The sequence below is a fragment of the Spermophilus citellus genome (assembly GCF_964194105.1).
Source record: "Spermophilus citellus genome assembly, chromosome: 15".
In the NCBI taxonomy this organism is placed as follows: Eukaryota; Metazoa; Chordata; class Mammalia; order Rodentia; family Sciuridae; genus Spermophilus; species Spermophilus citellus.
In genome coordinates, this window is record NC_138195.1 from 21775660 (window position 1) to 21789478 (window position 13819).

Consider the following 13819-nt stretch of genomic DNA (forward strand, 5'->3'; position numbering starts at 1 on the left):
ATTCAGATTAATTTGATGGCCCTCTATATGAGCACTCATTCACTGGGAACAAAACCCAAAAATATAACAACCAATAATTATTCTAGTTACAAGGTACAGTGCCAATAGCAAGCAGCTTCCTTTTGCAACTTAGCAATTGTTACAGGTATTTGAAATAAACTTGCTTACGATGTGTCATCTATCTAGAGTTCTTTAATTATACTTTACTTGTAAATCTATACACTACAGTTCTGAAATTTTCAACATGGTTGCATACTACATTATATTATGGATATGAAAATAGAACTGCTTTCTTATTGAGCAGGATTAAGATTATCTCCAATTTGATAAGATAATACTATAATAAATGTACTTAGAACACACATGTATATGTGAAATATATTTGTATAAATGTCCCTAACACATATATTACATATCCTTCATGCATGCTATCTATATGAAACATATATTCAGCTTTGTATGTTATGTATAATATAAAATAAATGTGCTTAACACAGCAACTCCAAGGGCGATATTCACAACCACCACAAATAGTGCCTACATCTTTTCCCGTAATGAGAATCAGAGCTTCTCAGAAAAAAATGGGCCTAGAACAGAGAAAATACAAGATGATATTGGGAAATATTGTCATGCCAGAAACTACTCAAAGATGAATGGGAACACATCAAATAAGACATAGAATCTCCTTGAAATGGCCACTATTGTCCAACTCCAGAGAAGTGAGTACCACTTCTCAGGGTAGAAATTTAAAACTTCTTAGACTCACACAAGAATAGTATTACAACATGCTAGAACCTTGGGACACTCTGAAGACAGTTCTAAGAAGAAATTTTATAGCTCTGAGTGCCCACATAAGAAAATCAGAAAGATTCCAAATAAACAACCTCATTTGCACCTCAAGGCCCTTGATAAAGAAGAATGAATCAACTCCAAAATCAGTACAGGAAAGGTCATAATTAAGATAAGAGATGAATTTTATTGAAAATTTTTGCATTCAGGTTTATTAGAGATATTGGTCTCAAGTTTTCTTTCTTTGATGTGTCTTAGCCTGGTTTGGAGGTCAGGGTGATATTGGCCTCATAGAATGAGTTTGGAAGTGCTCTTTTTCTATTTGCTGAAATAAATTGTAGAAGATGGGTATTATTTCTTCTTTAAATGTCTTGTAGAACTCGGCTGTGTATCCCTCCAGTTCTGGGCTTTTCTTGGTTGGTAAGCTTCTGATGGTGTCTTCTACTTCTTCACTTGATATTTTTCAGTTTAAATTGTGTGTATCTTCCTGATTCAATCTGGCAAATCGTATGACTTCTATTTTATTGGAGTATAAGTTTTCAAAATAATTTCTAATTATCCCTATATATTTCTGTAATGTCTGTTGTGACATTACCTTTTACATCATGTATGCTGTTAATTTGAGTTTTTTCTCTCCTCTTCCTTAGCGTAGCTAAGGGTCTGTCAATTTTATTTATTTTTTCAAAGAGCAACTTTTTGTTTTGTCAATTTTTTCAATTGTTTCTTTTATTTTGACTTCATTGATTTCAGCTCTAATTTTAATTATTTCTTGGCTACTACTGTTTTTGCTGTTGATTTGTTCTTCTTTTTCTAGGGCTTTGAGATGTAGTGTGAGGTCATTTATTTGTTGACTTTTTCTTCTTTCAAGGAATGAACTCCATGCAATGATTTTTCCTCTTAGTACTGCTTTCATAGTGTCCCAGAGATTTCAATATGTTGTGTGTATGTTCTCATTTACCTCTAAGAATTTTTAATCTCCTCCTTAAGGTCTTCTGTAACCCACTTTTCATTCAGTAGCATATTATTTAGACTCCAGGTGATGGAGAAATTTTTATTTTTTATTTTGACATTGATTTCCAATTTCATTCCATTATGATCTGATACAATACATGGTAATATCTCTACTTTTTGTATTTGCTAAGAGTTGCTTTGTGGCAAATTGAATACAAAAACATATCAAAAAGACTGTGTGCCATGATCAAGTGCAAGGTTGGTTCAACATATAGAAATCAATAAATGTAATTCATCACATCAATAGACTCAAATATAAGAATCATATGATCATCTCAATAGATGCAGAAAAAGCACTTGACAAAATGAAGCAACCTTTCATATTCAAAACACTAGAAAAACTAGGGATAATAGGAACATATCTCAACATCATAAAGGCTCTCTATGCTAAGCCTCAGGCCAACAACATTCTAAATGGAGAAAAGTTGAGGGCATTCCCTCTAAAAACTGGAACAAGGGATGCCCTCTTTCACCACTTCTATTCAACATTGTTCTTGAAACACTGGCCAGAGCCATTAGACAAATGAAAGAAATTAAAGGGATATGTATAGGAAAAGAAGAACTTAAATTAGCACTATTTGCTGATGAGATGATTCTATACCTAGAAGACCCAAAACGCTCCACCAGAAAACTGCTAGAACCAGTAAATTAATTCAGCAAAGTATCAGGATTTAAAATCAACACCCATAAATCAAAGGCATTTTTGTATATCTGTGACAAATCCTCTGAGAAGGTAATGAGGAAAACTACACCCATTTATAATAGCCTCAAAAAAAAATTCTTGGGAATCAATGAAAGAGGTGAAAGATCTATACAACAAAAACTACAGGACTCTAAAGAAAGAAATCAAAGAAGACTTTAGAAGATGGAAATATCTACCTTGCTCTTGGATAGGCAGAATTAATATTATCAAAATGACCATACTTCCAAAAGCACTGTACAGATTTAATGCAATTCCAATCAAAATCCCAATGACATTCCTCATAGAAACAGAAAAAGCAATCATGAAATTCATCTGGAAAAAAAGAGACCCAGAATAACTAAAGCAATCTTTAGCAGGAAGAGTGAAGCAGGTGGCATCACTATACCAGACCTTAAACTATACTACAGAGCAATAGTGATTAAAACAGCATGGTTTAAAACAGACTGGTAGACCAATGGTACAAAATAGAGGACACAGAGACTAACCCAGAAAATTACAATTATCTTATTTTAGACAAAAGTGCCAAAAACATACATTGGAAAAAAGATAGCCTCTTCAACAAATGGTGCTGACAAAACTGGAAATCCATATGCAACCAAATGAAATTAAACCTCTATCTCTCACCATGCACAAAACTCAACTCAAAGTGGATGAGGGATCTTGGAATTAAAACAGAGACTCTGTGTCTAATAGAAGAAAAAGTAGGCCCTAATCTTCATCAAGTCGGATTAGGCCATGACTTCCTTAATAAGACTCCTTTGGTGCAAGAATTAAAACCAAGAATTAATAAATGGGATGAAATCAAACTAAAATGTTTCTTCTCAGCAAAAGAAACAATCTGTGAGGTAAACAGAGAGCCTACATCCTGGGAGCAAATTTTTACCCCTCACACATTAGATATAGCACTAATCTCTAGGGTATATAAAGAACTCAAAAAGCTAAGCACCAAAATAACAAATAACCCAATCAACAAATGGGCCAAGAACCTGAACAGACACTTCTCAGAAGAGGATACAACAATCAACAAATATATGAATCAATGTTCATAATCTCTAGCAATTAGAGAAATGCAAATGAAAACTACTGTAAGATACCATCTCACTCCAGTCAGAATGGCAGCTATTATGCATACAAACAACAAAAAGTGTTGGCGAGGATGTGGGGGAAAAGGTACACTCATACATTGCTGGTGGGACTTCATATTGGTGTAGCTAATATAGAAAGCATTTTGGAGATTTCTTGGAAGTTTGGGAATGGAACCATCATTTGACCCAGCTATCCCTCTTTTCAGTCTATACCCAAAGGGCTTAAAAACAGCATATTACAAGGACACAGCCACATCAATGTTTATAGCAGCACAATTCACAATAGCTAAACTTGGAGCCAACCTAGATGCCCTTCAGTGGATGAATGGATTAAAAAATGTGGCATATATACACAATAGAATTTTACTCAGCAATAAAACATAATAAAATCATGGCATTTGCAAGTAAATGGATGGCACTGGAGAAGATAATGCTAAGTAAACTTAGCCAAATCCCCATAAAACAAATGTCAAATGTTTTCTCTGATATAAGGATGCTGACTCATAGTAGGGTAGGGAGGGCGAGCATGGGAGGAATAGATGAATTCTAGATAGGGAAGAGGGGTGGGAGGGAAAGGAAGGAAACAGCAGGTTATCAAGAATGAAACAATTAGAGAAATGCAAATGTGATAGATATCATTATCCAAAGTACATGTATGAAGATACAAATTGGTGTCAAAATACTTTATATACAACCAGAGATATGAAAAATTGTGCTGAATAAGTGTAATAAGAATTGTAATGCATTCCACTGTCATTTTTTTTAAATCAATATTTTTTTTTAAAAAGGAAAGATCAGAGCTGAAATCAATTAACTTGAGAATAAAAGCAATACAAATGATCAATGATGTAGTTCTTTGAAAACATAAAAGAGAGTGATAAGCCCTTATTTTCTTTTTCAAAAGAAAAAGAAAAAAACACAAATTAATACAATTAGAGATGAAAAAAAGAGAAATTACCACAGACATCATAGAAATCCAGCAGATCATTAGAAACTATTTTGAAAACATACACCAATAACTTGGAAAACCTAAAAAAAGGAATTCATTTCTAGACAAATACAATACACCAAAACTGAATCAAGAGGACATCCCTTTATAGGAATTAACTGAGTGGTAACTGAAGTGGTAGGGTATAGCTGGAGCAAGTGGGAATTGGGGCATGGCTTGTATCTGGCCAGTGGAAAACTCTCTCTCTGTTTCCTGGTCACAGTGATATGAGATGCTTCCCTCTGCCACCCTCTCCCACCATGATGTTCAGCCTTACCTTAAGCCCTGAGGAATGAGGCTGGCCTTCTATAGACTAAGAACTCTGAAACCATGAGCCCTCAAATAAATTCTTCTTCCTTTATAATTGTGTTGGTCTCATCTTTTAGTCACAGCAGTGAAAAAGCTGATTAAAACAACATGATAAAAGCTACATATGAAAAACCCAAACCAAACCTCACAATATGGGAAAAACTGAAAGCATTTTCTTTAAAATCTGCGACAAAACAAGGATTTCTATTTAATATAGTCCCTAAAATTCTAGCCAGAACAATTAAGCAACAGAAGGAAATAGAGGGGATAAAAATAGAAAAGGAATAAGTCAAGTTATTACTATTGGCAGATGATAAGATCCTATACCTAGAAGACCCCCCCCAAAAAAAAATTCCACCAAAAGACTACTAGAGCTAATAAACAAATCTGGCAAAGTGGGTTACAAAATCCATATACAAAATAAATAGCTTTTCTACATGCCAATAATGGATCTGCTAAGATAAAAATCAGAACAATTCCATTCACAATAGCCTCAAGATTTTTATTAAAGAATAAACCTAGTCAAGGAGTAAAAGGGTTGGAGCAAGGGAAGCAGGGGTCTGTTTTTTTTCTATTTACCAGCCCTCTTGAACCTGGTCATGTCTGACTTCCCATGCAGGGAGTTCTTTGTGGATGTGCCCTTTCCTCTGACTGAGTACCAGTAACCTTGAGCCATCTCCCTAACTTTTATGCTGATGTCACAGCTGGGTTTGTACTTTCCTCACATTGTGGCTCTGCTTGCCTCAGAAAATATTGCCACCTGAACCTACAGGAGCATGTATCATGCTAAAATCTTAGACCCCTCTCAAATGACCAGAGGTGGAAAAAACACTCCTTCCTCTCCTGGAGGAAATCAGAGCAATGGGGCCCTTTGAAGAATGCTAATGCCAGGAAGGATGGAATCCAAGACCCAAGAAGAATCCTCCAGTAGCCTCCTCAGTTCTATTAATTAGGAGCAGGAGCACAACAATTTTTACTATCTCTTACTTTGTCCTTACTTTGCTGATGTGTTGCCTAGGATATGAGTACCTGCTACTCTTCCTTAAGTGTTTCTGGTGAAACATTTAGACAATAGAGGTGCATTCCACATTCCACATCTTTTTTAGATATGAAGCTGTCAGTAGCAGGGCCAGGTGATCCTGAGAGTGAGTAGTGCCTCCTTCAAGTCTGATTGCCTACCCTTATCCGGCCCCTGCTTAATAGAGTACCTGGTACTTAACACGTGCTCCCTAAATGCTATCATCTGAATTTTACTACAGTTACTGTTGTTGTCACTTCCTGGAGACCAAAAGGTTCTCATTTTTTTAAGTTGCCCATTTACAATCTCTTCAGAAATCCCCTTTTCAGATTCACCACCAGTAATTTTTTCCTACCAGTTCTGTCCCTTGTGCTTCTGCTATTCCAGAGTAGCTATTGACATGGACATTGTGGTTGAGAGCATGCAGTTTATGGTCAGGCAGAATTGAATCTGAAACAACTATGGGAATTATCAGTTTGGACCTTGGGCAAATTACTCAACCACTGAAGTTTTCAGTTTTCTTATATCTAAAATAAAGATAATAGAAACTTCTTCATACACTGTTATAATATTAAAAGAGAAATTTTACTTAAAATACTTAACATATAAGACATGCCCAATAAATAATGGGTGTCCTTTTTATGATTCTGAATCTACTACCTTCTGTATGATGCTAGATTTGGAAACCATTGTCAAGTCTTTCTCAAATTAGCAGTGATTCATAATAAGTATACTGTAAGTAATTGGTTCCTCTGATGCACATAAAATAGTCATTAATTTATGCAGTTTTTTCAAAAGCAGATATATATCATGCAGAAAAGTACTCATATACTATTCTCACTTTGCAAACGTGGACAGCAGGATGGAAATGTTAACTGAATTGCTCAAAATAAATTATCTGATTCATCAGTAAAAATAAAAAATCCCAGTGAGTGATTTTTTCTTCTTAGTAAGTAAAGCTAGTAGTAAGTATAGGGAAGATATTTAAGACCACAATAAGCAGACCATTTATAATCTTTGCTATACTTTACACAGTTTACCCCTCCCATATTTATTATTTCTTTCACTTTCATTGAAAAGTTGTAGCATATTTTTATGAGATCATTGTTTAAGGCTCAAGATTTAATTTTTAGTCACTGTTCTGGCTGCGTGATTTTGCTGTTCAGGCCGCAGGTTCTCACATGTACATATAAGGGAAGTATAGTAGAGTTAACCCAGTATTTCCCAGAAAATCTGATTTTGTTACCTAGTATCTTCCCTCAATCGAAGTAGCTTCTGGAAAATACATCTTTCAAAACAGCATTTCAATGTATCAAACCAATAATTAAATCAGATGAAGAAAAAGTAAGAAATAAAACTATTGGAAGGACACACAAGATGACTATTGTTTTTAGACATTATATTTTTATCCCTTAATTATCACACAGAACCAGTTAAAAGTCTTACTCCAATGAAATGAAGTTTAAGTAACTTAGCTTTTCATTTTAATTGTTTAGAGAGTATAATATATAGGTGTCATTTACAATAGCGCCACAAATATAAAAATATTTGGAATCTTACATAATGAAATATGTGTGGAAATGTCTGGTTCGATGTGATGACTACTAAGAAGCTGTGCAGATGACATAATTAAATAGAAAGAAAAATTATCCTGGCAGATTCATATTGTAAATATATTGAGACATTTCAAACTTATACTAGTATATCATTTACCATCAAATTTCAAGTGTTTTTCTCAGAGGACAATTTGATGAAAAAAGTTATTATTATATCTTTCTTAAATTTAAAGAATCAAGCCTTGGCAATTTTGCAACTGCTTCCAGATTACACACAATTAGTAAATGGGGCTGCCACAATTTAAACCCAACAATCTAAATTCACTCAGATTGAACATTACTTTGCCCAGAACTCAGAGTGACAATGGCATAGAAGTGGTTTATATTATATATACTAGGGATTTGACCCAGGGTTGCTTTACCACTGAGCCACATTCCCAGCTCTTTTGATTTTTTTTTTTTTTTTGAGACAGGGTCTCAATAAGTTTCTGAGGGCCTCACTAGGTTGCTAAGGGTGGCCTCAAACTTGTGACCCTCCTGCCTCAGCCTCCTCAGTCACCAGGACTATAGACATGTGTCACTGTACCTGGCTTGCTACAATATTTTTAAGGGAATAAGGAGGAAGGAATTGCTTTATCAATTAGATAAATAAGTAGGTTTATTTCACATACCACAAATACAAACTCCAGATGGAATAAGAGTTAAGTGGGAAAAAATAAATAGCAATAAAATTTGCAAAAATAGAATTAATGTCACCTTTTGTTTAGGTAAGCCTCCCTAATTCTGGATAGAATACCTTGATACAGCAAATACAAATACTGTCTGTTATTTGCCAAATGTGCTTTGGGTATGATATGATGGCAAGCAACAGACAACCAGTCTTTGTTCTAGGCATTACCCAAATAGATATTAAGTCAGTATTTACTTGCAACTACTACTGGGTTACTCTGAAGTCTATTGACAAACATACCTGATCTAGCAGTCCTGATCGGCAAAGGCATCCCTGAAAAAGGGGACATCGAAGATAAGATGTGAAGATGTGCAGAAGACAGCCAATTTGGAGGAGACATGAAGAGGTGAAGGGAGAAAATTGCAGAAGAGGAAATGTCATATACAGATTCTGTGTGGCCTGGAACTGCGCCTGTTGAAAGTTATAGAAAAGGGTTAATAGACAACAGCATATAATGAGGAGAGTCAGATAAAGTATGTCAGGGATGCAATTTCTGCATACATGAACATTTACAATGTTTACACATTAAAATCACTTATTTTAAAAGCACAAATGACAAACTGATGAAAACATTTTTAAAACATCTTTATTTTTTAGTTGTAGTTTGACACAATACCTTTATCTTATTTATTTATATAGGGTGTTGAGGATTGAACCCAGGGCCTCGCACATGCTAGGCGAGCGCTTTACCTCTGAGAACACAACCTCAGCCCATGATGAAAATATTTTTCACAACAGAATTAGTTTAAAAGAGTGTATACACAGTGAAAATTATCCAAAAATTGTACCCAACTATATAGAAAAGTGGATAAAGAAATGAACAAAGAAGAAAGAAAAAGAAAAAGCTTCTGAGATTTTGGTAACAAAATGAGCAACTTATTGTGACCCTTTAAAAAAAAAGAGCTGGGAATGTGGCTCAGTGGTAAAGCACCTCTGGGTTAAATCCTTAGCACCAAAATGTCATCAAAGAAAAATGACGATTAATGAACATAGAAAATATTTTATCTGATTGCACTCAATGGGTGGGCATATCAAATTCATAATAATTTAGTAAATATTAATCAAAGTATTTAATGTCAACTGAAATGAGTGCTCCACTAGTAAACAAGATCATCTTTTAGAACATATTTTGTCAGTATATAACAAACTCTTTATGCAACTATTACTTGACCCTGTAATTCTATTTCAGTTATCATTTGATCCATGTATCTAGTCATTCATCAGAGTCTAACCAGGCAGCATTCCACAAAAAGAAGAAAAAGAAGGAATATAATAATAGGTAAAATTAGACTATGAGAAGAGGCATTTAAGAAAACTATTAATTTTCACAAGTTAAAACCCAAGTGCTCTCAAGCAATTTACACAATAAATAAAATAGACTTAATGTATGTATCTGCACAGCACACACACACACACACACAGAGAGAGAGAGAGAGAGAGAGAGAGAGAGAGAGAGAGAAATAGAGAATATTTTGTAGCAACTTATTTTGTGTAGACAATATCTACTGGAAAAAAATACTAGGAAAACAAATAAATGTTCAATTTTATCTTATCCAGGGCTCTTTTGAAAAGCATAAAATGCTTTTATCTTTTTCTTTTATTTGAAAAGTATTTTGTAAGCAGCTCCCGCAGCTCCTGCTCTGGTCCGCCTCGGCCCGGCGGCGGCCATCAGTCCCCTCCGCTTCGGCTCGACGGGCGGGGAGCTGCGCGCGCCCCTGGGTCCGACCAACACCACCCTCCCCTTTGCACCCGTCCGCGCGGCCCGCGCCCCGCAGTCCGCCCCGCGCGCTCCTCGCCGAGGAGCCGAGCCCGCGCCCGGCCCGCCCGCCCGGCGCTGCCCAGGCCCTCTCGGCCCGCGTGAGGCCGCCCGCGCCCGGCCCCGCCGCCGCCGCAGCCCGGCCGCGCCCCACAGCCGCCGCCGCCATGGGCTGCCTCGGAAACAGTAAGACCGAGGACCAGCGCAACGAGGAGAAGGCGCAGCGCGAGGCCAACAAAAAGATCGAGAAGCAGCTGCAGAAGGACAAGCAGGTCTACCGGGCCACGCACCGCCTGCTGCTGCTGGGCGCTGGAGAATCTGGTAAAAGCACCATTGTGAAGCAAATGAGGATCCTGCATGTTAATGGGTTTAATGGAGAGGGCGGCGAAGAAGACCCGCAGGCTGCAAGGAGCAACAGCGATGGAATATATTATCCCTAGATGATGGCTACAGTCTCTCCTCTTCCCGGCCTTTCCTATCACAATTTGCATGCTGGAATTGCTCGGTCTTATGAACCTCTAATAAGAATACTATTCTGTCTGGGGGGAGGGGGGGCCCCACCTACTACCTGACCTTTAAAGATAACTGCAAAACAACAACAACAACAAAAAAACTTTAATTGGCAAAAATGTAATAGAATGACTATTGAAAGGCACCTATATAGAAACTGATAATCTGCTGTACCAAAAGTTGGCATCTGAAATATGACAAGTCATTATTGAACAATCTACTGTGTACTAGATGTTGTGCTAAATCCTTGAACCCTACTAATAACCTTGCCTGCACGTCTCTCTGACTGTTCTACAAGTAAATATAAGTGTTAACATTCGTGTCAAATAAAAGTTCTCTGCATGTTTCAGCAAAAAAAAAAAAAAAAAGAAGAAGAAGAAAAGAAAGAAAAAAGAAAAATATTTTGTATGTGAAGGCAGAGTCTAAGCTAGTTACTGAAGGAAAAAAAAAGTTTCCTATTGCCTGGAGTCGATTATATGCTTAAATAGATAGAATGACATCCATGGTAGGCAATTTGTTTCACATTCCTTCTCTCAAGAGAATAATGAGTTTTAGTCCTTTGGATTTACAGGGTAAAACAGAAGAGAAAACTTGTCTCTCTTTAAAATATAGATGGATATATTTTTACACGCATACCTGCACACAGAGGATATATTTTTTGAAAGCTTTAACTTGACTACTTGGTTTCTCATAATTTGTGTCATCAGCATTGAAATGGCAATTTAAAATTAGGGTGAATTCATAAAATGATCTATGTGCAAAACAAAATATGAAAGTGAATTTTCCTTTAGGTTTCTCATGCCTGACCTTCCATTTCCACTTAAGCTTCCACCAGAGTCCAGACTTGTATTGTTTCATGGTTAGATTATTATAGTACCATAACTGCTCTGTCTCTATTGATATGCTTTACAGAGTGTCAGGTTAATTTTGCTATATCACACACTTTCATTATATTGCTGTCCTCTCAAAATATATCTACCATCTACAGGATAAAATTCAAATTATTTTGAAAGACATTCATAATTCCCTCCTTTCCAGCCTCAACCTTTTTTCTTAATCTTGTTGCTTGCTATTAATTTATACTAATTTTATACTTAATTTTATACTAATTTTATTTTTTTTTTTACTAATTTATAATCTTCATGTTTATCTCCTGACCCACATTTCTCATTTTCTATCCTTGTTGTACAGTTCCATTTTTCATGCACGGTTATTATTTCTATAGCTGCCATGATAAATTACTGAAATCTCAGAAGCTTAAAACAACACAAATTTATCTTACTGTTTTGGAGAATAGCAGTTAACACTTATCTGACTGGGTTAAACTCAAGGTTTAGGAAGGACTGCCTTCTGTCCAGAAGATGAGATCTATTTTCTTGCCTTTCCAACTTCTAGAGACTGCACTCATTGCTTGTGTCAAGGTCCCTTCCATCTTCATAGCTGGCAATGACTGGTTGAGTTTTTCTCACTTGGGATCCATCTGACCCTTACTTTTCTGCCTCCCTTTTCCACATTTAAGAACTCTTATGTGTCCATTTAAACAATTCTATAAAGTCTATTTTCAGATCAACTCATAAGCAGACTTAATTCCTTCTGCACCTTAAATTATTTTTGCCTTGTAAATAACAAATTCACCTATATTAGGGATTATGAGATGAACATCTTTGAGAGACCATTATTCCACCTACCAAAGATGGTCTGACCATTTTTCTCTTCCTTTGGAAACTACGGGTCTTTGGTTATTTTTCAATGATTCACTCAACTCTTATAAAGCTTCTCAGAGTGCAGTTAAGCACATTCTCCTTCCTTAGAAGTTTTATGAGCAGTAGTGTCACAATTATGAAATGACAACAAAGATTCCTTTTGGGTTCTGTTCCTGAAAGGTCTTTGTCCTTACTTGATATTGTTATTCCACAAAACAATAAGTCCACAGGCAGAAGGGCCACCAGGATTTTCTTCTTACTTTGGACCATTGGAAATGGTATGGGTGAACCTACCCATGAAAATAGGTAATACAATGAATTCTAGTATAGACTCTGTGTCACTTAATGAGTATATTTTTTTTCTGTTTTTCTTTTTTTTAACCTCTGGGGACTCTCAGTTTTCTTATCTTTGTTTGGATGTCATTAAACATAGTTCTTCAAGTTACAACATACTGATATTATTGTGTTCTCTGAATAAACATTATAGATTTTGAATCATATTCTATGCTTCTGAACTTACTAGAATTAGCATTGAATAATATCAAAGGTGCTGGATGAGTACATATCAAATCCTAAATGTGCTTATCCAAGGGAAATAATAGATAATAAGTAATATATCTATTAAGATCTTTATACAAAGATACTCATGGTAAAATCATTTCCCGATCAAAAGCAATTTAAATAAAGATATTTAATTTTAATAGACAAATATGATAATATTATACAGCTTTTATGATGTATATTCCTAAAGATTATCAATAATAAAATGCTACGGTTTAGATATAAAGTGTCCCCCCAAAACTCCTGTGTTCACGCTGGAATATTCAGAAGTGCTATGCTTATACTACAAGACCTATAACCTAATAAGCCCATCCTAGTTTGTATGATCTAACTAGGTGGTAACTGGAGGAATGTGACTGGAGGAGGTAGACCACTGAAGAGGTGCCTTGGACAGGTTCATCTTCCCTGTGGTCCCTTTTCTCTTTCTTTTTCTGTCTGCTCCTGGGCACCATCAGGTGAGCAGCTTTTCCATTACACTTTCTTTCTGTCAAGATGTCCTGCCTCACCTTGGTCCCTGAGCAATAGAACTGGCTGACCATGGACTGAAGCTTTACAACTATGAGCCAAAATAAATTTTTCTTCCTCTAAGTTGTTATTCATGCATATATTTATATTGCTTAAAGAAAAAGAACAATATAAAACTATCTTTATATATAGCATAATCACAAGTAAAACCCAAAGTTTATATTTAAAAAATACTGCAAAGAATAATACCAAAATAGCATAAGTGGTCATACCTCAGGTTAGAATTGCAGAAGATTTACAAATACGTTTTATATACCTTTTCTTACTTTCAAAATTGAACATTTTCTAGCTTTGATAGCTTATTTTAATATGTAACTTTTACATGTAACTAAATATGCAATATTTATTCAAGTTTATACCAAAGTTGTTAACCTCTACTATGATAAATTCAACAAACACTTACTGGAGATTTACTAAGCACAAAACGCCATGCTGGGCAACAAAGATAAGAGATAGTCCCTGCTAAATGGAGCTTATTTTTAACTATAACATTACACATGAAAATGATCTGAAGTCCAGTCATGATGGCACTATTGGTGGTACATATCAGTATAACAGACTTTCAGAGAAAGGAA

The 13819-nt window shown here is 35.8% G+C and overlaps 1 protein-coding gene across 1 annotated transcript; it reads left to right on the forward strand.

The window, feature by feature from the left end:
• Positions 1-9813: 9813 nt before the first annotated feature.
• LOC308634278 (guanine nucleotide-binding protein G(s) subunit alpha-like) lies at positions 9814-10538 on the forward strand. Its single transcript, XM_081268081.1, has one exon. The coding sequence runs from the start codon at positions 10113-10115 to the stop codon at positions 10383-10385; it is 273 nt and encodes a 90-aa protein (XP_081124207.1). The 5' UTR covers positions 9814-10112; the 3' UTR covers positions 10386-10538.
• The last annotated feature ends 3281 nt before the right edge of the window (positions 10539-13819 follow it).

Bases quoted from the DNA above. Each gene is read 5' to 3' on its own strand.
- LOC308634278 (XM_081268081.1), top strand. From the start codon at position 10,113: ATGGGCTGCCTCGGAAACAGTAAGACCGAGGACCAGCGCAACGAGGAG.